The following is a 27,160-nucleotide window of genomic DNA, read 5'->3' on the forward strand; positions in this document are numbered from 1 at the left end:
TTCATATATAGTATACTGTACGAAAAAAATGGTTCACTCAGGCTTTTGGACGCTGTTTTATTCAGTGTTGCAGTGTTAAAAGTGGATTCAGAGATCATTTAAACAAAAATGTATTTCATTTCATTCATACCAAAATTATATTCGGGCATAAGTGTGTCCATCCCCCTGTTGATGGAGTAAATCAGTTTGTGTGATTTTTATAAAGGTAGTCTAGCATAAATTCGGCCTATAGTTTGTGAGCCAGTAAGTGGTGTAACCAATTAATGAAGGTAGACCAATTGAAAAACTCAACATGAAATCAAAATGGACCACATTTACTTACATAATTATCATTCTTGGCCTTATTGTGACCAATTTATTGGTGCACATTATTTAATTGGTGCTAATTTTGCTATTAACTTCTGCTTTCACTTAGGTTGCGAAAACATACAGAATTGCAATTTGAATTTTAAGTAGTACAATTTATATGTTTTGAAATTCAAAAAAAAATCCATATATTCGAACTACAAGTGTAGCTAGAAAATGAAGATTCATCAAGACAAACTTTGAATGATGGCTTGAATAAGCCTTGTCTGAAAGTTATAAGAGTTTAAAGGCCTTTTTTAGGGTTTTATACTTTGTAATAAATTAACTTTTGATTGATAAATTTCATTTCATGTGAAGCATGACCAATTTACTTAAAATTTCAACTCATTACCTGAAAGGATGCCAATTCCAGAGTTCTGAATGCTTGCTCATAATACTCTGCAACTACTTTATCTCCTAAAATAAAGCCACACAAACAGTTGGATAATCTCAACCAACTGTTTTAACAAACTCATATTTGGTTTGGCTCCATTATGGTATTTAATGTCTGCTTTTCACAGTCCAATCAACTCCCACTTGTTGAATATCTTGTTTCACTTGAAAACATACAGTATTATATTGTGGACGAAATAATATTGAATTTAAGATTTAGACTTTGAAAAACGCATATTGATTGACCTCTAAGCTGGAAGTTGAAGCTGCATATTGATCAACCTCTGAGCTGGAAGTTCAATGTACATGGTGGTTACAACCCTGGATGTAATTTTCTCTCTCTTTTGGTAAAAGTATTCAAAAGTTTGTCAAAAGCACAATGGTACATCATAATCGGGGTTAAATAGATGATTGGAGGATTATAACTGTAATAAATACAGATCACTGGTATATAAATAACAAATGAATACTGTGGATTGGAGGTGAGTCCTTAAATTAACTCTTACAAAAACAAACAACTATTAAACATGAAGTATATTTACAGACCAACGTTACCCCCGAATGCAGACGGGGCCTGGTGAACGGTTCAGCCCAGTGCTAGTCCTGTTACAGACAAGCCTCCAAAGCAAGAGGCCAAAGATCTTTAATTAAAAACCTGCGATTGAGGCTTTGAAGTCGTCAGTCCAATCAATGAGGGAGAGTCAGAAGGAACAGACACCAATGAAGATATTGCAGTGGAGAAGAATGTAAGAAGTAAACAGTAAAAGGAAAATTTAGGAGATGGAGAAGAGCAGGAGATCCTGAAGTTGACCGTGTTGTCATCCGACTCCAACTTTTTAGTTTTTTACGTCGTCTTCTCTGAATTCCGATGGACTGTTCAACAGACCAAATGGCATCGGTGTTCAAGTCTGGTTAAACGCATGTCCTTTAACTCCTTTTCACGATTTGTTATGCTGTTGTTACCAATGACGACTATACTGTGTTATACATGTCAGTCCTCATAAACATAAATGTGTGATTATAAATAAGTGCTGAAGTGAGTTATGAGTACATTCAAGCGATTTAGACTCATGTGAAATGAGGGTGAGGTCCTGGGGTGAACCTCAGTCTATTGGCCGGATCATCATACGGACTGATTTGAGCGAATAGAACCCGCCTCCATACTCCGCCCAGAAGATCCCATCTTGGAACTTGCTGCGATACACACCACCGGAGTACCACACGCCGTTCAGATTGGTTTGTCCACACGCGTTGTACCACCAGCCGCCTTTGTGGAAATGAGCGCAGTTGCCTGTGATAGAAGAATATGGAGAAGAGAATGCAATAAGAATGACGACACATTTTCAAAGCTTTTGCTCATGTCAGAACCAATTCCAGACAACCCTTGTCAACTCAAGGACAGTTTCTTGGTGCATTCCTGATAAAACGAATCAAGCATCATTGGCAATCAAATCTGCAGTGGGACATTATTAGCTTTGGAGCTGTGACAGTCGTATGACATTTGGAATGATGGCTTGACTAAACCGTGCCTGAAAGTTAAAGGAGAACTCCGGCGCAAAATGAACCTTTGGTCTAATAAAACATTGGTACCCGTCGACCGTTCTCTGAGATTTGTTTTCAGGATAACTGAATGTAAAGAGTTTTATCTCTAAAACTGTTTATCATATAATGCTAATATATGGGGGCATATCCATCCATCCATCCATCCATCCATCTTCTTCCGCTTACCCGGGGCCGGGTCGCGCGGGCTGCAGTCTAAGCAAAGATGCCCTCAATTCCCTCACCCTACAAAGACTTCCCTCACCCTAGACACTTCCTCTAGCTCTTCTGGGGGACCTCGGGGCGTTCCCAGGCCAGCCGGCAGACATAGTTTGTCCTGCGTGTCCTAGGTCTTCCCCGGAGTCTCCTCCCAGTGGGACGTGCCCAGAACACCTACCCGGGAAGGCGTCCAGGAGGCATCCAAAACCGATGCCTGAGCCACCTCAGGTGACCCTTCTAAATGTGGAGGAGCAGCGGCTCTACTCTGAGCTCCTCCCGAGTGACCGAGCTTCTCACCCTATCTCTAAGGCATCGCCCAGCCACTCTGCGGAGAAAGCTCGTTTCGGCCACCTGTATCCAGGATCTTGTCATTTCGGTCATGACCCAAAGCTCATGACCATAGGTGAGAGTAGGAACGTAGATTGACCGGTAAATCGAGAGCTTTGCCTTATGTCTCAGCTTCTTCTTTACCACAACAGACCGGTACATCGACCACATTGCTGCAGAAGCTGCACCGATCCGTCTATCAATCTCCCGTTCCATCCTTCCCTCACTCGTGAACAAAACCCCAAGATACTTAATCTCCTCCACTTGAGGAAGGATCTCTCCACCAACCTGAAGTGGGCTCTTTATAAAGTATCTTCTTACTAAACGGTCTGTACACTTACAAAGTTCTCAATGCTTTGTTTTGCATGTAGGGACAACAAGCAATAAATTCTACTTGCTGTAATTCCAATAAATGTTTCCCTTGTAAGGTTTTTATATATTTATATAAGTAGTTATAACATATGCCAAGGATTTAAAAAAAAAAAATGCAATCGTACTGATCTAACTGGCTGTTAGCATCTGACCTGTAAAGGCGTCTTTATCCCGGTCGAGCGTTGTGAAGGGTTTTCCATTGTGGCTTGTGAGGGAGTCTCCGGCATTGCCCTGGTAGGTGCCCAGTCTCAACCTGAAGGCTTCACTTTCAGACTCCAGATGGAAACTGCTGTACTCTGCATAGACCTTCTTCCCAACCCAGTCCTCCAGCTCCACCAGCAATTTGTAGTCCCCCTGCTTGGCTAGGTTATAGATGTTCTCCAAGCCCAGCCAGTGCTCTCCATCTATGTTCCCAAAGCCTTTCTGTGTGGGAGAAGGAGGGAGTAAATAAGAGAAACCGTAATAGAGACGAAGTATGTGAGAGAGAAGTTTGATCTTTTCTCCAATGGAAATAGCTCATCTAAGTCTTGAGTGCGCTTAGTGGATTTATGTGTTCCCCTGGCTTTGTGCAGTTATTTTACTTGTTTTCATTTCATTTGTGTCAGTGAGGAGGATTTGAGGTATTTTTTCTGTACGAGGCCTTCAACTCTGGACTTACAATTCACTCATTTTGGCAAGTAAACACTCAACTTTGACAAAATCGGTGAAGTCACACTCCCAAGCCAGACTTTGCAGGGAACTTGAGAGCTACTTTAGAAAGGCATAACTAGATTTTTCCACCGATTTCAGCAGCGTACAGGGGGAAAATGGTCATTTTAGGGCCATTGCTCCTGGAAAGAGAATGAATTATGTTCTTTCGGTCTACAAGCCTCCTATACATCACATCTATAGTTTTTTGGTTTCCCCAACTGAAGGTGAAATGTCTTTTCCTGTTCAGCACTAATGCTGTAGGAAACGTGTTGTGGAATACATAGCTTAGATGTTTTATTTATTACCAATGATCTAATACCATAAACTAATATTATCAAATTTCTCAGCTGCTTTTGATATTAGTCATTACTTATTTTCATGTAATTGTTGATAATCTAAACCCCTGATATAACAAATCTATATAACTGAAAAGTCTTGAGAATTGAACTAGTAAATCACTAATGGGCCTTACTGGGAATCTCATTGCACATTCCATCTATCTCACACATCCACACTCGCATGACAGGGATGTGGAGCAGACGGTGAGGCTGTCCCAGTGGCTGCCGTATTTCCCTGATTCTTATCAAATGTTTAGACTTTCTAAATTTGGATAACGAGATAGGAAAAAAAGAGGACTTTACTGCTCGTTCGTTTCTTAGTTTTTGCAGCATGCTCTGGTCTCTGTGTTGTGGGCCCTTACCTTGTAGTTCTCCCAGTTCCTGAAGAAGTTGACCGAGCCATCTTTCCTTCGCTGAAAAACGGTCCAGCCTCCGTTGTCTAATTTATGTTCACACCAGGCCTGAATCAGCCTATCATTACCCTCTGTTTTCAACAGATACATCCCACTGGTGCTGTGCCCCGCCTGCCGCACCTGAAAACAGTCTCTGAACGGGCCTGAGGAAGACAAGGAGAAAAGTAAACTAGGTTTCTCACTTCAGTGTGTAATATCTGGACCAGTACAGATACGTTGATGAAGACCATTTGCATTCCCAACGTGACTTGCGCATTCTTTCGAGCTCGTAAATTAGCTCTGATTCACTTGTGCATTCTCATTATTTTGTTGTAATATTATGCTTGTGTGTACTGTATATCTGATTAATCTCGTGCAGCTCAAGCGGGTCATCCCCAACATTGACTAATTGGAATATTTAAAATAATCGTATTCTCTATAGATTTTTCTTATGTTGTTTTGTTGTTTTCGTCATGGTGTGCATGTCTCTTTTAACAAAAAAAAATATAACAATAATGTCACAGAGGAATAACAACATTGAAATCCCATTCTGAACTATTTTCATCATGCTGATGAACAATAAAAATATTGACAGCCTATTCAAATCCACCCAATTTTAAAGGGCTTGAGCATTTAAAGGAACAGACCATGTAACTGCAACATGCTTATGATGAACAATGTTCGCATCTGTTGGTGGGGATGTTAATAGCTATTACCCCTTTTGAAATGGACCTTAACACTGTAAAATGTACTGGCTGGTTCCAGTGTCTCGTGTTTAGGTGGCTTTGGTTGGTATTTGGGACTGCAATATTTTGGACACTTAATATAGAGGGCTCAAATCAGTTTGGGGAGTTTTCCTGTCCATAGAGAGATGCTGTTATTTTAACTGAATGCTCTCCCTGGTCTCTGGACTCATCATCTCTGCCCTGGGATCTCCCAGCACTTTAGATTTGGCTGAAAGATAAATACCCTTCTTTGTCCTGATGAAGTTACCATGCCCAGACGCCAGCTCAGGCCTTCTGCGACTCCCTCTTCCTTTGGTTATTTTCCGCTTATTTTTCTTTTTCCTCTATAGTTGAGCTTAAGCTAAAATCATTATCAGTCATATAGGGGTGAGCCAGAGATGTAGAATGAGAGAGGAAGAAAGCGAGATTCCCTTTTGTAGAATGAGAGCGGAAGATAGCGAGATTCCCTTTTGGCAAATACCCTTTTGGGCGATATGGTTGGGGTGTTGTATAAGAGGAGTTTTCCTGTGTTGAGAGGAAGTTCTTCAGTAGCTCCTGCTGTGCTGAAACAGCTGTGTTAACCAGCCAGGTCCCAGTGTGGCCCTGACCGCCTGTCCATGAATGACAGCCATTGAGCTCATACAGACAGGCATTGTGCCGGCGGCTTCGAGCGGCAGGCATCGGCAGTGTCGGGGGAATGGGTGTTTTCTCTGCTTGGGTCGAGGAGGACCCTCAAACAGAACTGAGTCTTAGAGTCATCCAAAACCACTCTCTGAGCAGCTACTGTTTTTTTTTTTTTTTTTGGGGGGGGGGGGTTACAGTAATGATACATCTTCACTGGCCAAAACATAAAAAACTGTACTGTACAACCCCGGAGGTTAGAAGAGTGTTTTGCTTTGGTCAGCTGCGGTTGTAATTCTCTGTGTTCTGAGGTGAAGTGGGCTATACTGAGCTTTCATTAGTGGTCGGTCACAAGAGAATGGGGCCCTATTGAATTGCCTTGGCCGCATGAGAGCCTGGACTCTGGAGCCGTTTGCTTCGGGAACTTAGAGATTGTATCATTGTTTAAATCTTTGGTTCAGACTGAAGATCTGCTGGATAAGCGGTTGAGATGTTTTTTGTGAAATGTGGATATGTGAAAGAGACTGGAATTGGAGAGACCTACCACTGGAGGCTGTGTTTGTAAAGGTTTGATGGTTGTAATATGTATACACCTACTCAAGACTTTATCACTTATGGCTGTAGCCCAAAACCACAATATCACACTTTCACGGGCTTGCGTATTTGGCCTTACGAAGTATAAGTGCTTCTTTGGAGAATTGTAGATGTTTTCCATTGTGTTGAAGGATGTCATTAGGTGACAGTCAAAATGTATTTTTTCTCTTGGATATGTTCCAAAACCAAGGGAGCTGCCCACCTAGATAGCGTTTTTAGGTGTCATAGCTGTGCTCTCTATTACCCCTTTTCCATCAAAAAGAGAACTGGTTTGGAACTGGTGCTGGTTCAAAGTTGGTTCGGAGTTGGTTCAACTTGCGAACCGCTTCAGTACAGGACCTATTTGTTTTTCCACTGACTAGAGCGCCCAGGGAACTATGTCATTACGTCACTGTGTACGTCGCCATACGTCTTAGAAACGCTAGAAACGCTTGCAAATACAACATTACTTTCAGATTATCTCTAACTCGTGTACCAAGAAAGCTTTTAAAAACAATTGAAATATGTAAGTCTTTTAATCTTTTCGTTTGATATGTAATCTTGTCTGATAAGTTATGTACCCATGTCTTGTGTCTTTTTTTTTCTTTCCATTTATTTGTTCCATATTGTGTGACTGTTTTCTTCTTTGCTTATAATGTCTTCAATAAAAAAAATTACAAAAATAGAAACACTTGAACTTCAAGCATAACAATTACAAAGGCGGACTCCATCGTGTTTGTGCAAATGTTTCTCTTGGCTTTGCGATCCTTTATTATGGTCAGAAAAGATGTTTAGTGCCCCCGATGTAAGCATGACGTGGTAAAAGAACGGTTCTAGTCCAGCTAAGAGTTGGTGCCGCTTTGGAACCAGTTTTCCTGCCCGAGAACCGGTTCTTTGGCTGTCGAAACACAAAGAACTGGTTCGCGCGCAGGCAGCGGCTCCAAACCGTCTCTCAAAATGCTTTGGTGGAAAAGGGGCTTATGTGAAGGCTAAAGGTATGCCATAAAAATATCTCTTTCTCTCTCTGAAATTTTGAACCAAGTTCATGGAAAATGTTTATTATAAACAGATTTCTATATTAGATTCATTATTAAAAAGTAAAGCTTGTACTGAGTGTCATTAGCTTAGCAGCATGCTAATGTCAGTTGAAATTAGCTATGAGAATTAGCTGATTATCGCTTAAGATACACTTTTTCACATGTTTGAAAAAGCATTTTAAATTTCAGACATTTATGAGGTTCTGTTGTCTTAGAAGATAGCTCCCTATAGACCATTTTGCAAGATGTAAACAATACTAGTCCAGAAGCACTTCATGTTTCAGTTTTTTAACACTACATAAAAGCTGGGATAAAATACAACCAACAGAACATATAAAACTGAATTAAAAAGTTAAACAAACATCTTTAATATGTTTTCTTTACATGTGAAATAAAGAAAACAGTTACAAACTGAAACAGGAAGTGTTTCTGGACCAGTGTTTACATCTTGCAAAATGGTCTATATAGGCTTTATACATCCAGGTAGCTCATTATGTTTTGGAGCATTGCTGCTGCTAACTATACATGTCGCAAACATGGGTTTACCTCTCTCTAAAGTTACAAACTTAATGAATTCCTTTGTGTAAAGTTGTGTTTTATCATGGTTTTGCCTTTTACTGACAGTTACATGGCTGTAAAATCAGTCAAGCAGGGATGTAGTCTTGAAAGTGGCATAAATGTCGACTTTATACTGCTAAGAAGGGCAGAAAGAGTGAGAGCCATCATGTCTGATTTATTTGTCTTGTACAGTAAAACGTCTTCAAGAATGGACAATTTTAATGTGTACTCTCAAATTATGTGTTTCTCTCACTTTGTCTTTTAGTAGTCATAAATAATGGCAGCAGTGGTATACTTAGTGGGATGTGCTTGCTTACACTGGCACCTCTTTTGTTTTTCTCATTGTCTGATGGTCTAATGCCTTCATTGTCTTATATAACAACAGCTTGCCCCATTTTTGAAGCAACGGTTTTTTTGGAACACATGGTCATGTAAATTGCTTTTAAGTTTAGTTTTGTTTACAGAGGCGGCATCACTATCTTGCATGTGTGTGAAGGAGGGAAAATGTTATTTTTAATTTTGCTTTTTTTTTTTTTGCAAGTGCTTGAAGACACCTTGTTGCTTTTATGTTGCTTGTTCCTATGTGTATCTTCACTCACTCACTGGACAGATACGTTTTGGTGCATTTATAGAGTAGACGTACAGAAGCCCATTCCAGCTTAGCCTACCAGTTCCTCAACTTCACTCTGCTCTGACCCTCTTAAATGAAAAAAAGGATTTTTCCAGGAGTGCATGTTTTCACGTGTGCGCTCAGGAATCCATGAGCTCATATTTTGTTTTCATGGGCTGCCAGAGAGGATTCTGCAGGAGCAATATAGAGGATTCTGTGATTTGTCTCCGTAACGTTTGGCCTTACAACAGTGCACTATCTGATCCTGGCTATGTGTTCATGCTTCAGAAGGATGAGATCTCAATGCCACTCTCATTGGAAACATGTAGTGCCATCAGGGGTGAGCAACATCTTTAGTCGAACAGAAGTCCAATTGTTTTTATTTTAGGTTTCCGAAGGTTGGTCATAAGTGCCTCATTTGAAGCTACCTTTTGCAAACTTTTTCAGTGCCTACAATGATTGTTGTAAGATTGTGAAACACGTGGCTTGACTTATCAAGAGCTTCGGGAATTCTATCATATATGTCAAGTGATTTTGTCTCCCTGTCCCTTGTCACTTACCATCTGAAGTGAGGGTGCCCTGTGGGGGTGGTGGGATTCCCAGCGGGTCGGGCGTTGGAGCGTCCATTCGTGATCCTCTAGGAAATGCTCGGTTGTTGTTGTCTCTCTGAATCTCATTGGTGAAGCGGTTATTGTTGGCCGGAATACTCTCCGGTACCACCTGAACCAGCGGAGGCACGGCCGGCAGATCTTGACGTCCATATCCACGGAGACAGCGCTCCTCCAGGGCGGAGATGAGCACCGATTGGTTGTTGACTGTGGCAGCAAGGCCTGCGAAACGCAGCTCCAACTCTTTGTAACGGGAGGCCAGTCGGAGCATCTCCGTGGTGACGTTCAAAATGCGGTTCTCCAGCTGCGCCAGTTCTAGGGAGTTGTCCCTCTTGCGGATGATTTCGTGAAGCAGCTGCATGTAGAGCTGTGTCACTCTGGAATTCATGTTACGAGACTCTTTGCGTAGAAGCTTCATCTCATTTACCAGGTTCCCGTCCACGTCTGCCACTAGTTGCAGCATTTCAATCTCCCGTCGCTGCTTGGAAAGGACCTCCCGCACGTCAGCAATGTCCATACGTGTCACCCGGTCTTTGTCTGGTTCAGGTCCGGTAGCAGAGGCGCAGATCGGGCCTGTGATCTTCTGCTGGGGCATCAGGAAAGTGTAGGAGCATTTCTTGGAGTCATCGGCAGGTGCTCGCCGTTGACGAGATTGCATTAGTTCCATTCCTGAGTGGCACTTGCTGAGCAAGCAGATGGAGAGGCAGAGAATGATGCCCATGCACCATGTTACACATCTCATGGTTGCTTCTGTTATCACCTCACCTACTTTTTGGTTGCTTTTTTTCTTCTGTTTACTCTTCTCTGCCTCAACCTCCCGACAGTGGCAAATCCAATTATTCACCTGTAAAGAGAGAGAAAATCAGCCGCCAATCAGTAATCTTGCACATCCTCGATTTACCTATAAAATCTGTTTTATTTTTTCCCAAATTCCGTTTTTTCCATTTTAAATTTTTGCAAATTCCGTTTTTTCCGTTTTAATTTTTGGGAATTCAGTTTTTTTTTTTTTTACCCTTTACTGTTATTTTAGTTGTAAAAAGAGCTTTTAATGTTGCTTTTAATGTTAATGATTAAAATGTACAGAAATAAAATAGGCATTTACTCTTAAAATCACAAATACTGCATGATGCAACATAACACTGCACTCAAGTACTTCAAGTAACAACAAAATATAGTTATGAGCTTTAAACTGTCCTGTAAAATAAATTATATTAGTTTATATAAGTTAAAATAAAAGTCCCAATCTAGCTGTGTCGTAATGTGCATACTATCCATCCTAAATAGTATGTGACATTAGTAACTGTCAATACTATTTCGGGCATAGTATGCACATTGGGACGCATCTTCTGTCTCTCGCGCGCACTGTCGAGCGCTTTCTCGGACACACTCGGTCTCTCTCGCGCGCACTGTTGAGTGTGCTGTCTCGTAGTCTCTCGCGCGCGCTCTCGACTCGGACACACACACTCCGTCCGGCACCTCATAGACAGACGTGCGCGGAGTTTGTGTGTGTGTGCGACGAGTTTCTTAACTTTTTTGCCGACGAAAGCAGAGCCGTGGAGAGCCGCTTCGCCATGCTTTCAGTGGAAACGCTGCTATTGTTTTGATGCCATCATGAGCTGAAATGACGGGAGGGGTTGTGTCGCCCAGATTTGCTTCCCCGTCTCTCTGCATTTTCCCCAGACATATGTTCTTCTCCCACACAAAAAACGAATTGCATTCCAAATATGTAAAATTCCGCGTTAACACTAGATTCCGCGTTAATTGGCCAATTATAGGGCCCTACCTTTCAAAACGTTTGTTTTGTCTTACACATTGCATTAAATATTTCTGTTCTAGACACATCGACAAGGCCGAGGTATTTTTGTCTCTTTCAATGTTAATGGAATGCTGCCACGAAAAAGTATGTGTATTAGCAGTTCGGCATGTTGTACAACCTTTACTCCTGTTCTCACAGGCACCCTGGTGCTATTCAGCCTTGTCTCAGACACTTAAATCAAACACACATTGGATGCTTCACATCATCCACTAACACTAACACATGCCCATGTCCAGATGTTTCAGATCCTTTGCTAACAGATCATCACTCCTATGATGTCATCACCATGGCATTTTATACACAAAACCCATCTTCAGTGTGGACTTTAACCATTCTCCCACCCTAACTCCTGCTCTGTAACTCGCTACCCTTTTCTCTACAGGGTTCAGTGGATAAAATTCCTAGGTGCTCTTACATCCTGCTGTGTTTCCCACTCTAAAGAGTTCAGTATTTAACAATCTCCCACTCTGAGTATCCCAGCATGTCTTCAGTCTTTGGCATAGCAGTACTCTCCGGGAGCTGCGTTAGGCTCCTTTAATCCCAGTATCACCTTTCCCTCCATGCTGAGCTCTGCTTTTCATCAACACCTAGATGTGCTCGCTCCGGGTTCCCCTCCCTGTTTATACAGACACATTTTTCAGTCAGCAATTCTGCCAGCTTAGCTGTTGCGAGACCAAAGATGTGTCTGCAGATACAAGGTCTCTCCAACATCAGCTCCACTGGAACACTATATTGTCTCTCTAAGAATGTTGCTGACATTTTAATTGGAATGAGAGTTGGATTAAGAGTGTTACTATGACCCATAAGCACAACATTTGATATTGGAACATGTTGGAATCTGTGAATCGGTTTCTTGTCCGAAAGAACCAGATTTATAAGCAGTTTCCCTTTCCTTTACTTGTTTAACTGAACCAGGTCAGTGGCCTCTATAGAGTTTTTTATTCTGATCTCTCCCTCAGTTGCTTTATTTTATAACTTTGTTCAATATAACTTTATATGTTGTTTGCTTGAATGCTTTACCGCCTGGTTCTGACTGAATGTAGTCCGTAATCTAAAGCTAACCTATGCTTAGGGGTGGGTTTCAAAACGGCTGGCTCTGTCTTTCAAAACATAAAGTGGAATGAAAGCCACAGCCAAAAGCAGCCTAATCGGCTCTGAACTAATCATACACGTTGGAGCAGTTTGACACTGCAGGCTACAGGCTTTGAGAAGCATGATGTGTGGAGTGAAGAGATTAGAAAGTGAGAATTGTGTAAGACAAGGTTTTAAGGAAAAGTCTGGGCAATAGTGGAGAAAGTGGGTCGCATACATAATCGTACTTCTGGCTGGTCTGCCAAACAAGACACCTGGCCTTGAACCTGACTTCATGGGAAAAGAAGATTTTGTGCTGTCCGGAAACCTGATGATTTGTCTCCATTTGTGTCTGTCTTCATTTTCATCACTTTCTCTCACTCTCTACTTGAGGGACCTGACTTACTCAACCTAATTATCTCGAACTATTAATGGACTCTAAGTCAACTGGATTCCCTCCTGTCATTTTTCACAATCACACAGGAAAAACAATTCAAAATATTTTGGCTTGGGCGTAGTAATGGGCAGCTAACATATCCAGAACAGATGTGAAAATGTCGGCCAATGCCAAAACCGAACAATTCAGCACATAGCGGTTCAGATGCTAACTTGAGGGATTGAGAGGAAAACTCTTACCTTCTAATTTGCTTATTTTTCTCTCCCTCCCTTCAGCCATAAAACGGAGGGCTGCATTTGTCTCCATTACGCAGTCTCTTGACCTTTCGCCGTCACTAATAAATAGTTATAGACAGCGAAGGTATGTGATTGCTTGTGGGCTACATAAGATGTGAATGTGCAATTCTGCTTTTGATTAACGTAACATCTCATTTAACTGTTTTTAATTCCTGTAGCTTAGCTAGTAATGTGTTGCGCAACCAATGCCAAGGCCATGGGTTCGATTCCCAGGCAACACGCAATCTGTGTGTATTTTGACTTGTATATTTGACTTTCACGTTTGGAAAAAGCAAGAGTCTGCCAAATGAATAAATGGAAATATTAACATTTTTGTCAGTTGTTACAACAGTTTTCAGTATAAATGGTTTGCTCCTCTGAGCTCCCTTCGCACAAGAGCTGTCAATAGTTAGGATAACCAGTTAACTGGCAAGCTTAGGTTAATGTAATTAGTGTTTAAATGTGGATTTTTTTCAGCTTTTTTCTTCTCTCCACTGCTCTATGGTGATCCCAATGGCTCCCTATCCTTTCCCCATCCATCTGAGTAATACAGCTCCACACTCTATACAGTCTACTCAGTGTTCCCAGGGTTCATTTCATCATCCTCTTTTAGCTTTTGTTGTGATGTATGGACAGCTGTGATCCTCTACTGTTCCAGCCAATTGGCTCTTCTTGTGTTGTTAATAGCAATAATTCATAGAGCTTCCAGAACGGCTTCCAGACTGTTCTGATACCCTTGGGTTCCTCTGATGTTTTTACGAAGTCAGTATCACTGTTATGATGTCACCAACAAGTGTAGCACATGAACATTTAATCCGTGTTCTTGTTTTCATTGGGTTTGACTCTGCGAACATCAGTCATGCTGGTTGTCAGACTAAATCCTAGCAGTTCCACTGCATTGGGCATTGAGTTGTTTTTTGTTTTGTTTTTTGCATTTAAAAATTTGAGGCGCAGTACTGATCATTGGAAAGAACCAAGGATCTTGACATGCTATCCTAAAACAAGGCGCTCATGAACGAGACACTGAAAAAGCAGCAAGACGTTAACTGTCAAAGACATCAGCCCATTTTGCAGCTAAAAAGCTAAATCAAACAAGTTCTTTTTTCCAGCTGTGTTTGTTGTATTTCTTTAGGAATATGTATTAATGGATGTCTTTGACATTGCAATGTATCTTACAACTTTATCAGCGTCTCACATCATCAGTGCCTAGGTTAAAGGAGTAGTTCACTTTTAAAAAACTTTAGCTGATAATTTACTCACCCCCATGTCATCTAAGATATCCATGTTATTCTTCAGTTGAAAAGAAATTAAGGTTTTTGATGAAAACATTCCAGGATTTTTCTCAATATAATGCTCTTCAGTGGGAACCAAACGGTGCAAGGTCCAAAAGACAGTTTCAGTACAAACTATTCAAAGGGCTTTAAACGATTCCAGACGTTGAATACGGGTCTTCTCAAGCGAAATGATCGTTCATTGAGGAAAAAAAAACAAAAAAAAAAAACAAAGTTAAAGTTTTATAAGCTCAAATGGTCGCCTTGCTCTGTTCTGTGATTCATGACTCTCCTGTTCGAACTCGTTCATCAAAATGAACTAATCTTTTTTCATCTCATTTGGTTCATTGAACGAACGAAATGAAAGAATTGACTCGGGAAAAGATTTGTTCATTTTGATGAACGAGTTCGAACAGGAGAGTCACGAACGAGTCACAGAACAGAGCAAGGCGAGCATTTGAGCTTATAAAACTTAAACTTTGTTGTTGTTTTTTTATGAGCGATCGTTTCGCTTGATAAGACCCTTATTCATCGTCTGAAATTGTTTAAAGCGCTTTGAACAGTTTGCACTGAAACTGTCTTTTGGACCTTGAACCGTTTGGTTCCCATTGAAGTCCATTATATGGAGAAAAATCCTGGAATGTTTTCATCAAAAACCTTAATTCCTTTTCGACTGAAGAAAGAATGACGTGGACATCTTGGATGACATGGGGGTGAGTAAATTATCAGTAAGTGAACTACTCTTTTAAAACGTGTCATTAAAAGTTGAACTTTTAAAAGTACATCTCGATACCACTGCGATCGGTTCCATTGTGTCTTTCTCTTTCTGGTCGCAATAACGTATACTGTGTGAACAACCCTATGGAATATCATAATGGAAACTGCTGTACAAACAAAACTTGGTTAAACAGGGTCCCTGGGTTTTATAGTTCATCACAGAAATCATCTTTTTCTCTGTCCTGTTTTTTTCTCAGTTATCCATCTTACAAAAACCCAGAAGAAGGGTTGCCTGGACACATTTGTTTTAGTAATAAAGTCTCACTTATTCCATATTTTTACAGAGTGCTGCCAAAATCCTTTATTCCTCAAGAGTATTTTTTTGTAAAGCTCAGCTTAGAGAGAGGGATAGCTACTGAGTTTTGTTTATACTTGCTTCTTGGAAGGAAGCTTTGCCAAATCTCTCTCACACTCTCTTTTTACTCTTCCATTTTTTTTATTTATACTTGATCACCATCTATTCTAATGTTCTCAATGTCTTTATAGTAAGTGTCATTTGTAATTCCAGCATGTAGAGCTGAAGAGTCCAACATGGCACCCTCTTGTCTGGCCTTGTTAACAACACTCCATAGGGTTGATGCTGACATCAGCATCTGCTCTGTTGAGTTTATGGTTTTGGCTTTATAAGAGCATTCTGAATACGCATGTAGACGATGAAAAAGCTCTTTCAAAAGCCAAGCTATTCCTGGTCGATTCATCTAATCATCTATTAAGCTACTTGTGGTCAATTTCACAATAGCAAACGCTGCTTTCTGGCTGGCCTGCTTGCTTGTATGCGATGTGCTTTGGTGGGCCACCAGGAGCTGTTTTTCCTTGGCCGTGCTTAGGGTTGGATCTGAGCTCCAGTTGTTAGCTCATTCGCTTTCTCTTCACTTAGCGCCCAGCTCCTCGTTTCAGCCTGTGGTGTCTGGCATGACATTATTGACTTCCTCTGAAGTGAGTAAAAGAGTTTGAGCTCTTGTTTTTGTGGGATTTATGCCCAAGTGTCTTTGATTTCTGGTCAGCTGTTTCAAGTCAAAATTTGATTGGGCAGTTGAGAGCTGTTTAAACGGTTAACTAGAAAACAGCGGGTAATATAAAGTGTTTTGTTAAGGGTGTTTGTACTCTTGTTAAGAAAGCTTTGAAATGGGGCCATAAAGTCCTGTATTTTTCTTGCAAAGTTTATTAGTCAGAAAACGGAGTGTCAGTTTAAACAGTTTTATGAGACAAAAGGTTATTGCTGGAAAGTTTAGACAAGGATACGTAGCGTCTTAAAACGCTACGGCGAGGAAAAATATAGAGAAATACTTATAAAGATTTTTATTTGATTTGTAAAGCAAATAAGTCCCAAGACAAACATAATGGTTTGTAATGCAGCATGCTACAACTGATGTTACCTAAATCTCTAATCACGTTCCAGAGTTGGTTGCTGTTTACGTCCTAATGAATGGGGCTGTTTGTACAAGATGGCCAAGATTAAGTTTATATGATTAGTCACTAAACTATGAAAGAAATAAGATCTGAGCTAGTCAACCCAACAACTAGCTCAATAAAATTTTAAGAGACGAGTCTGTGGTTCCATGACTCAACAAGATGTTACATTTAAACAGTTACTTTGATAGTTTCCGTACTATACATGGCAAATAACTGTGATATAATTTTACAGTAAAATACCGTTAAATTTACAGTTTTTGAAAGTGAAAAGAACAAATCGTTGTATAATTTACAGTGAAATACCGTAAATTGACATTCCCACAATTCCCTGTGTGACACTTCATTTTATGTATTTTTGTTGAAATAACTATGGTTCCATATAGTTTTATTGTTTTTTTTTTCTAATCAGTTATGTACATTAGGGTTATATGTTACATTTAATGTTGTTAAATTAATGTTTATTGCATTTTTTTAATTTCATGTGTGTTACCATGATGGTGCTTAATGTTTGTGTAAATGACACTGTGCATTAATTAAGTATTGCATTATACAAGTATTCATTTGTGATGAGCTGTGATTGCTCATGTAACTCTCATCACTGCTGTGATGATTGTTGGTTGTCAGTGTATTACAATGGTCTAAAACAGATATCAATACATCAATAAGTTGGTAAATCCACATTTTATCAGAAAATAAATTAAGTTTTATTACTGTAAATTTTAAGTTAAGTCTGTAAAACCATTAACGTTCCTACCGTATTTTTAACTGTAAAGTTCTGGCAACCACAGCTGCCGGAAAATTTACCGTAAAATTTACGGTTTATTTTTCACAGTGTACCTTGCTCATCCCATTAGCCATTGCTGCCATTTTACCACATGCATTTACACACAGACACATACGTTATTTTGGTAGTTAAATAGAATTTGTCTGTTTTCCTTGAAAGAGAATGTATTTTTTGAAAAATATTTCTAAGAATTCCACATCTGGCTGTCAGACTTTCCCAAGATGACGGCAGCCAGTCCAGTAAACACGTAGACGCACTTCAAAAAATATTCCACAATGAGAAAGCAAGGAAGAAAAAAAAGAAAGGAAGGAAAAGAAAAGAAAAGAGAAACAACTTGAGGGATGGCCAGGAGGCAATGACAGAGGGACAAATGTGAGACCGTACCGAATTTGTTTTTGGATGCGTGAGGCAGCACTGTTGGAAACAGAAGCTTTAAGAGTAGCTTTAACTGTTGTTCATGAAATTCGTTATATTGGAACAACACAAGGGAAGGATGACTACACAAACAGCAGCTTTGTTATAATCTGAAGTCTGTGCAATAAATGCATCACATACGGGCCACGTTTGTCATTATGGTAGTATTTTTTGTAGCCGTCAAACCGTATTCACTTTATTGCCCTTAATCCTGTAATTGTGGGCAAATGTGAGAGGACTCAGGTGAGATCCTAATTTTTATTTATTATAAATGTTATATCTAGCGCCAAACCGATATATCGGCCTGCCGATATTATCGGCCGATATTAGGAATTTTCCAAAATATCGGTATCGTAGTTATAATGGCCGATAAATGAATATTTAAAAAAATAAAAACGGGCGAAACACGCTTCAATCATCTTTCCTTGGCCTGTTATATTATGTATGTTTTACAATTTGCAGTACAACGTTATCTATTGCTAAATTATGGCTCATCATAGACTAGCTAACCACAAAGCTAGCTAATGCCACTATCATCAGTGGAAGACCGCTAACGTTAACATTAATGAGCTTGGAAACAACAGTGAACTTTTTCTGCCAAGTAATGATTACTGTATTTATAACTAGCATATCTCTAGTTACAGTCCCTGCATTGTAAAATGTAAGTTATACTTGCGAGGAGTGAACATTTAGACATAGAGAAAAAGTATCAAACGTATTGTGCAGAAAAGTTGACTTTTCTTTTACACGTGTGTGAAATCCAACAATATTTAAAAAAAAAAAATATCGGCCGATATATCGGATTTTAAAACCCACAAATATTTGTATCGGTATCGGCCTTCAAAATCCTTTATCGGTCGGGCTCTAGTTAGATCACTTTCTTTGATAAATTTTTGTCTATCCATTTGTGGTGTTTTTTTTTTTTGTTTTTTTTTTGGGGGTGTATTTTTTTTATTTATTTACTTCAAAAAGTACCATATTTTCTATGTAAATTATGCTTATTTTTGTTTTATTTCCTTTTTTTTAACTACATTAAAATATCATTCCAATAAGTTCTTAGAGCTAAAACCTAAAGATAAAGTGACTTTGCTGTCACCTGGTGTCTTATTTTGGCTTATTTTTGAATGCTCTAAATTACAGTTTTTCTCATTCATTTCTATGCCCATTTTTGACCCAAATTTAAGGTTAAGGAGGATTAACGAGGTTTTTTTCACCCACTTAACAAACATTATAGAATTTAGTCAAAGGATATGTCAACATATGATATGCTCTTGTTCAATCAGGAGGAGATGCTGATAAAATTAGCAAGATTGGAAGAGAGCGTAAGAGCAAGGAAGGAGGAAAAATTCGTCATAGGAGATTGGAAAACATGCCCCAAGTTGCAGTTTTTAACTCCATCCCATAGAGTGTAGAAGGAAATGAGTGCTGGCAGAATGGAGACCAACAGGGCATGACGTAATGAATTTATGAAGTGAGATCTGGGCATTTGGCAACTTTAATTGAGTTTGGAGCCCACAGCTAAAGAAAAGAGAGAGCAGGGAAAAAGAAGCAAGCCTGTCCTAGAGAATGCAGCTTTTCATTGAACGTGGTTTGGAAGGCTCAGACCTTGGTCCTGATCACCACCCACAAGCTCTTTTTAAAGCCTCTCAGAAGCTTCATTCTGCTCAAAACTTGCTTATATTTGTGGGAACATGCGAGTTATGAGAGACAGAGCAGAACGTTTACTCCAGTTTGCTTGCACAAAGCTAAATCAGACTTCAGGGATGATCACACTGAAAACGTTGACAAAACAGCTAGAAAGTTAATTATTTTCAGTAAATCAATGACAAATAAGAATGTTGACGAAGAAAAATGATATGCGAGTAGATAATATTTATAATACATTTTCTTCCGAATTGTTTTGAAAAGATTTCATAACATTTAAAAAAAAAAAGTGATGTTCAGTCACTAAAATGTGGTGTGACCAGCAAGTCACAGATTTTCCCTAAACCTTGAATGCATGTAAGTGTACAAAATATTATTGTTTTTGAAAGCTTACCCCACATGACCTTTAATTTCATAAAAAAAAAAAAAAATATCTAATATGTTAACCCCTTAGCTGTCACCCCCTTTTTGAGAATGCATTATTCAAACTTAAATGGTTGGAATTCAAGAATGCTTTGGAATATATACCCAAGTTTGGTCTTGTTTTAAAGAAAACACTTGAAAACAAATGAAATTATTGAAGTTATGGAAGTTTAAACTTACAGTAAATCAAATATACTGTAGTATTTATTTTTTATTTTATATAAAATATATATATTTTACAAAGTATTTATTTATTTATTGAGATTTAAGATTTTTTTGAGGTGCACTCTTGTCATAAATTCATCAGTTATTGTTCCTACATAATTTGGAAAACAAAACAGGGGTAGAATATTTATTTAGAAGTCTTTGACCTTTCCAACGATATATCATTTGTCATAATTAGATTAGGATTTATAGTTGGTTGCACCATGTGACTTATCAAAATTAATTTTAATTTTGAAACTAAAAAAACATGCTCATCATAGAATTGTGGTAAAGTTATTTATTGCATGATGTAATTGTATTTTTGAATGAATTGATAAGCCAAATTAGCATCAGGTCATTGACCCCTAGTTGGACACAGCTTTTATATATATATATATATATATATATATATATATATATATATTATTCCCAAATCTTTAAATTCCTTTCATGTTTAGCTTGGATTTTTTTATTAGGCTCTTTTTTAGAATGGTGAGTAAGTTTGCAGATGAAAGTGTGTGCCATTTGCAGGATTAAATTTTAAGATTGTCACATTTGGAAAAAATTGTCTGAGAGTGGATTGCGGCTGCTAAAATGACAGACAACCGAGGAAGAAGGAAGCCTGAAATCTTGAAGCCGTGTTTATTTCTGCTTTCTCCAATTCATCTCCACATGTTTCTAATTATTAGTACTGCAGATGAGAACAAGCAATGCTTGTATTTTTCTGTTTAAATTAGTTGAAAGAAAGACGATAAACGGAACACTTTCTAAGAGAGAAGCGTTGGTTCTTATCGGTCATGTGCAAGGGTGAATTGAAATTCATCTTACTACTTTTTCTTCATCTTCATTTATTTAAACAAATCTTTCTTCAATTAATTCTGCCAGACCACATTAAAACCTTGTTTTATTGCTACATTTAGGTGTCCTTTCTATTATTAAACCGTTTTTAAGAACTTTTAAGAATAAAGTTTGAATGTGGGCACACTCTAATATTTCCTTCATGAAATGCAAATCTAGAATCAGTTCTCTGACAAAATATGATGCGGCTTTAAAATTCATACGTGTTGTATTTGTCATGTGTTGTTTTTAGATTAACGATTAATTAAAATGAATAAACAACAGCCCCAATGTGCATCCGTATGCATTTAAAGAGGCTCACGACACGCGAACATCACATATGCGATTCATCACCAGTACCCACAGGAATTGACCATTAAATCTGAACAATGGCAGTCTTTGGCATCACATTCTACCGTCACCCCTTCAGTGCAAATATTTAATACGTTTTCCCATTTCAGCATCTCTCTACAGTTTAACGTAATGCTAGGAAGTGATGTCTTTTAGTGCGAAAGACAGAAGATTTAAGAAGTTTCACATGTGCTACAGGTGAACCATGCGCCAACACTTCAGCACAGAATGTTCTCTGAAGAGTAACGGCTTTTTCTGTGAGCGGATTTTAGCTAGCTTTATGACTCTCAGAGGAAACATACGTTTTTCTAACCTTTCAAATTTTAGCCATTTGGTTTGCTTTCACTATTACAGAGGATGTATTTGTGCATCGCATCTGACTGTTTTTGTTGCACCACGTTACATGACACACTAAGCAAAAAACAGTTAAATTTCTTTCTGTACGTAAGATTATGTCCTCTTCATCTTTATTTACAACATTTGGTTTTGTTCGAATTGACGTCTACTGGCGCTGTTCCTTGTGCAAGGGTATTATTGGTAATGGTGCTACAACACACACTAGGTTTGTGATTAGCCTTCAGAATGCCCAGTGTCAAGTCCGAGAGGTGTGTGTGCGCAATGAGAGAAGGTAGACGTTTCTACATGAGGAAGTGGTTAGTGTAAAACGACCTTCTGTCTTGGTAGGTTTGTTTTCCTTAACTAATTTTTTTTTATGAATAGAGTCCCTTATCCCCTACTAACAGTACATAGCTACTCAGTAAATCATATTTCCAAGAGTTTCAGCCAGAGGAACCATGAGGAGCACCAGGCAACCAAGAAACATGCTTCAATACAAGCCACATTTTAAGAAAAGCCTAGAGTAGCCGGCAATGTTTTAGATAGCACGGTCGAAATCTCTATGAGAGTATCAGTCTCCAAACATGCTGAGAGAGCAGCTCTTAACCAAGCAAACACACCCATCCAGATGCATTTGGCCCCAATGCATGACCTCGAAGTGGACCAGAAAACACCAAGAGTCAAACCCCATCTCTTTTTCTGAAAAGCAAACAAACAGAATAAGAGGCGGAATTCTGGGTAATTCTCTGCCTTTGATGTTTGTCCTACTTCCCTGCTCTTGATTATGAAGAAAGACAAAAGTAATCCAATGCAAACTCTCGGAACGACCCTATGACTAGACCGCTTGGCCCACCCGTACCCTGGCTGAGTGCACAGGTCAGAATTCATTCAGAAAAAACAAAGAATGCACAGGTAAAGGCCTGTTCCAAACAAAAATGAAGGTAAACTTCCAGCTGCTGACAGATTGAGGGATGAAAATTGAAATAGTAGAGTGGAAAAACAAACAAACAAGTGAGTCAAGAACTTTTACCCAGGTGTCTTCTGACCTTTTATTGCTTTGAGGTCCTTCGTGTCTTCCGTGATTCCTTATTCTCCCAGTGGCTCTCTAAAAGTCCTTAAAGTTGCACACATCTCTTTTATCCAAGGATATTAAAGCCTCCCCCAGTTTTGGATCCCCAGTGCCCAGGACGCTGCTCAGCCTTGTAGCGAGCTCCTGTCCGAGGGTTCACGGGATCTGGGGCAGTGCGCTCTGGAACCCTTCAGCTACTTTCTGGAGACTCTCGGACAGCAACTCCAGTTTTTCACTAAGGATGAGGGAGGGGGTAGATGGACGGGATTGGGGCATGTTTTTTTTCCCTCTTCCTTTTCTCCTTCTCTTTTTTGGAGGGAAGAGCCTAACTCCTCCTCTGATGTAACGGGTGCTGAAATAGAGACAGAACCACTCGACCCCTTCTAAAGTTTCACCTCCCGTCAAACCTCTCATTCTTCAAGGGAGGAGGAGGGGGCGGCAAGCGGTGGACAGGGATCTCTCTGAACTCGGGGAGAATAGGCTTGCGGTCTGTGGAGACGACTGAGAGGACTGCTTTTGCTCACAGCCAGGCAGCGCAGGACTCCACTGATTTCTTCCTGTGGTCTTACTAAACGCACATGCTTTCAGGAGTCCTGAGAGGATGGCACACGTTGAACAGATAATGATCTACCCACACATGTCTCTCAGATGTTTGTTTAAAATGGAAGGAGGAAACTGAGGATCATTTTGGCATGTGTTTGAACAATCTGTCCAATGAGACCAGAATGTCCTTCCCTTGTTTCCTTGTATGAATTTATAGGAGTAGTGCTGTTTGCGGGCAGTCGCGACTGTGTGTTTGGCTCTTGTCTGAGCTTCAGAAAGATCTTTATAGGGATGTTTCACTCATAGATGAAAATTCACGATTTGCTCACCATCATGTTGTTCCAAAATTGTATGACTGACGGACTTCAGTGGGACTTAAAGGAGTAGTTCACTTTTAAAAAAAACTTTTGCTGATAATTTACTCACCCCCATGTCATCCAAGATGTCCATGTCTTTCTTTCTTTAGTCGAAAAGAAATTAAGGTTTTTTATGATAAACATTCCAGGATTTTTCTCCATATAATGGACTTTACTTGGGCACCAAACTGTTCAAGGTCAAAAAGACAGTTTCAGTACAAACTGCAAACTGTTCAAAGGGCTTTAAACGATTCCAGATGATTAACAAGGGTCTTATCAAGCGAAACGATCGCTCATTTAAAAAAAAAAAAAAAGTTTAAGTTTTATAAGCTCAAATGGTCGCCTTGCTCTGTACTGTAACACACGTTTGTAACTCTCCTGTTCGAACTCGTTCATCAAAATGAACAAATCTTTTCCTGAGTCAATTTGTTCATTTGTGCAGCTTGTTCAGAACGCTGCCGCTAGATTATTAACTGGGACCAAGAGAATAGAGCACATCACTCCAGTTCTTAAAACTTTGCATTGGCTCCCAATTAACTATAGAATAGTCTTTAAAGTGATGCTTTTAGTCTATAAAGCACTGAATTGTTTTGGCCCTGAGTACATTTCCGAAATGTTTGAAAAATATAAACCTAACAGGACTCTTAGATCAATACACTCGGGTCAGTTAGTGGAGCACAGAGTTAGAACAAAATATGGGGAAGCTGCGTTTAGCATCTCTGCTGTACACGACTGGAACAAACTACCGCAAGATATTAGATGTGCCCCGAATGTATTGATTTTTAAATCTAAGTTGAAAACTTTTCTTTTCTCACAAGCTTATGACTGAGATCTTAAAATTAGCTATACTGTGTAGTTTTAAATTTGTCTATTTATTTTTTTTATTAAATCTTTATTATCTTTTTTGTGCATGTTTTGTATCTGGTATTTTTTCATGTTGTTTTTACGTTCTGTAAAGCACATTGAAGTACTTTGATGGAGTGAATTGTGCTATATAAATAAACTTGTTGTTGTTCATTGCGTTCGTTGAATGAAACAAATGACATGAAAAAAGATTAGTTCATTTTGATGAACGAGTTCGAACAGGAAAGTCATGAACGCGCATCACAGAACAGAGCGAGGCGACCATTTGAGCTCATAAAACTTAAAAAAACAAACAAAAAACAACAAAGTTTAAGTTTTATAAGCTCAAATGGTCGCCTTGCTCTGTTCTGTGATTCGTGACTCTCCTGTTCGAACTCGTTCATCAAAATGAACTAATCTTTTTTCATGTAATTTGGTTCATTGAACGAACGAAATAAATGAATTGACTCGGGAAGAGATTTGTTCATTTTGATGAACGAGTTCGAACAGGAGAGTCACAAACTTGTGTTACAGTACAGAGCAAGGTGACCATTTGATCTTATTAAACTTAAACTTTGTTTTGTTTTTGTTTTTTTTAAATGAGTGATCGTTTCACTTGATAAGACCCTTATTCATCGCCTGGAATCGTTTAAAGCCCTTTGAACAGTTTGTGGTTTGCACTGAAACTGTCTTTTGGACCTTGAACCGTTTGGTTCCCAATGAAGTCCATTATATGGAGAAAAATCCTGGAATGTTTTCATCAAAAACCTAATTAATTTCTTTTTGACTGAAGAAAGAAAGACATTGACATCTTGGATGACATGGGGGTGAGTAATTTATCAGCAAAAGTATTTTTTTTTTTTTTAAGTGAACTACTCCTTTCAAGGACAATATTTTAAAGAATGTCTTTTGTTTTTTGTCCATACAGTGTCAAGCCATTGACTTTTATTGTATTAACAAAAATAATTGAAACATTCTCTAAAAAAAATCTTTTAGAAAAAATTTCATGCAAGTTTGGAACAACATGAGTAAATTACACAATTTTTATTTTTGAGTGAACTGTCCGTGTATGGACCTTAGTTTTCCATTTGATCTATGGGATGAACTACTGCACTGGAACAAATGTTTAAGACATTATTTTGAATGTATAACCACAAAGATGTAAACATATTAAATGAGCTTACATGTGACTAGGGTGATAAAATCGCTCACTAAAGTCTTTCAACTGCTTTCAGGACCGTGTAATGACAGTAAACCCTCTTTTTTATATGTAAATACATTTACATGCAAAGTTTTCCACTCGCAAGAATTATGTCATTAACGCATTAGCAGTCCATCCTTGAACAGTAGTTTGACTGAAAAAGGCCATTTATACATTTTACAGAAGGTTTTTAACAAAATCTAAGCTGCATATTTCTACTTTCTATGCCCCTGGAACTGTAAAAACTCACATTTGAAATTGCATTCATTTAAACAAATTTAAAATTGTTTTTATTTGTTATAACAAACTGAGGGACAAGTCAAATGTATGTTCTGTCGTTATTGACAGCATGTTCTAGATACAAGGAAGAATTAATTATTATTTTTGTGAAAAATTTTGTTTTGATTTTACAGGTTTTTCTCTTTGGTGTTTGATCTCTGGTCTAGTTTAGTTTGAGTGTGAGTTTGTCGTTTATGTATTATTTTTAGTGTGTGTGTGTGTGATCGCCAGAGGTGTTTAAATGAAAGTGTGATGTCTGAATGGCTGGACTTCACCCTCCTAAATGAGGTGTTAAGGAAATGGACAGACGTCTCCTGTTCGGTAGATTTTTCTCCCGTTCTGCTTTCCCACAATAATATTTAGCTTGCGCCTGAGCTTTGTCTGACATTCACAAAGAAGTCATCTCTCTTCTTGTCTCACGCTCTTTCACTTTATACATTGCATCAATGGTAAAATGACATGCACTACTGTTCAAATATTTTGCATCAGTAAGGTTTTTTTTTTTTAAAGAAATGAATACTTTTATTAAGCCAGGATACATTAAATTGGTCAAAAGTAACAGTCAGTGAAGACATTCACATTGTTCCAAAAGGTTTCTATTTTAAATCAAAGGTGTTCTTCGGAAATTTCTATTCATTGTCCTAGTAACGAGCAGCGGTTTTGATAGTAATGAGACATGTTGACATGTGACACTGAAGACTTTTGAGTAATGATGCTGAAAATTTAGCTTTGCCATCACAGAAATAAATTACATTTTAAATTGTCCGGATTTTTTATTTTTATATTATATTTTACGATATTACTGTATTTTGATCAAATAAATCAAATTGTACCAACCCCAAACTGTTGAACAGTGATGTATTTTATAAACAGGCAGGGGGTCTAAAAGTGTAAACTTTTTGTTTATATATTGAATTATTTATTCAGGTTTTGAAATTTATGGTTAACAGTTTCACTGGTCATGCTTGTAATTGTATAGTTCTTCTGTCAATCACTTGCTTGACTCCGCCCACTTCACTTTCCAATCCCAGCACTCCGTATCCACCCACACTACACTATGTATCAAACTTATTGTGGGATTCTCATGAGTAATCTGGGATTGATTTGTCTCGAATTATTTTCAAACTTTCATTTGTCACACTGTCATCCACATCTGTGGCTTGTGTAGTGTTGTTTTATGATGATCATCCCAGATGTGACGCTCTGATGTAATGTCTGTATAGGACTGGTACTTGTTTGCAGTCCCAAGATTATATTCTTATGAACATGCTGTCACAAACACACTTTAATATCATCAATATTCACATTTTTCCAAACAGTGTGGCTGTAGAGATCAGCTTCATGCTGCCAAATGTTTCTCCAGAAGCTGCATATCTTTATTCCTAATGCAGACAGTTCCTGCGCATAATGTTCCTCACTAATCCAAATATTTACTCAGTATGAAGTAAGCTCTCTAGACGGGATGGAGAATGTCTGTCTGTCCACCTCCCAACAGACAAGAACAGAGAA

The 27,160-nt window shown here is 38.8% G+C and overlaps 2 protein-coding genes across 3 annotated transcripts in view; one reads left to right on the forward strand and one right to left on the reverse strand.

The window, feature by feature from the left end:
* Nucleotides 1-22,720, reverse strand: angptl1a (angiopoietin like 1a). The gene is made up of 5 exons (XM_039693520.2): nt 22,407-22,720; nt 9,300-10,191; nt 4,586-4,779; nt 3,348-3,618; nt 1-2,029 (listed from the first exon to the last, which is right to left on the reverse strand). Exons 2-5 carry the CDS (start codon nt 10,087-10,089, stop codon nt 1,842-1,844), a joined length of 1,443 nt encoding a protein of 480 aa, XP_039549454.2. The 5' UTR covers nt 10,090-10,191; nt 22,407-22,720; the 3' UTR covers nt 1-1,841.
* The window catches only part of ralgps2 (Ral GEF with PH domain and SH3 binding motif 2), a 126,559-nt gene that overhangs the window by 79,962 nt on the left and 19,437 nt on the right, over nt 1-27,160 (forward strand). The gene's annotated exons all lie outside the window — the stretch shown is intronic.

This window comes from Pimephales promelas, chromosome 13 (genome assembly GCF_988280905.1).
Source record: "Pimephales promelas chromosome 13, fPimPro1.hap1.1, whole genome shotgun sequence".
Classification (NCBI taxonomy): domain Eukaryota; kingdom Metazoa; phylum Chordata; class Actinopteri; order Cypriniformes; family Leuciscidae; genus Pimephales; species Pimephales promelas.

Excerpts from the sequence above, each read along its gene's own strand:
- angptl1a (XM_039693520.2), bottom strand. The coding sequence starts at position 10,089 with ATGAGATGTGTAACATGGTGCATGGGCATCATTCTCTGCCTCTCCATC. Across the intron at positions 3,619-4,585 it reads GGAACTGGGAGAACTACAAG|AAAGGCTTTGGGAACATAGA; the intron begins GTAAGGGCCCAC and ends TCTCCCACACAG. Across the intron at positions 2,030-3,347 it reads GGATAAAGACGCCTTTACAG|GCAACTGCGCTCATTTCCAC; the intron begins GTCAGATGCTAA and ends CTTCTATCACAG.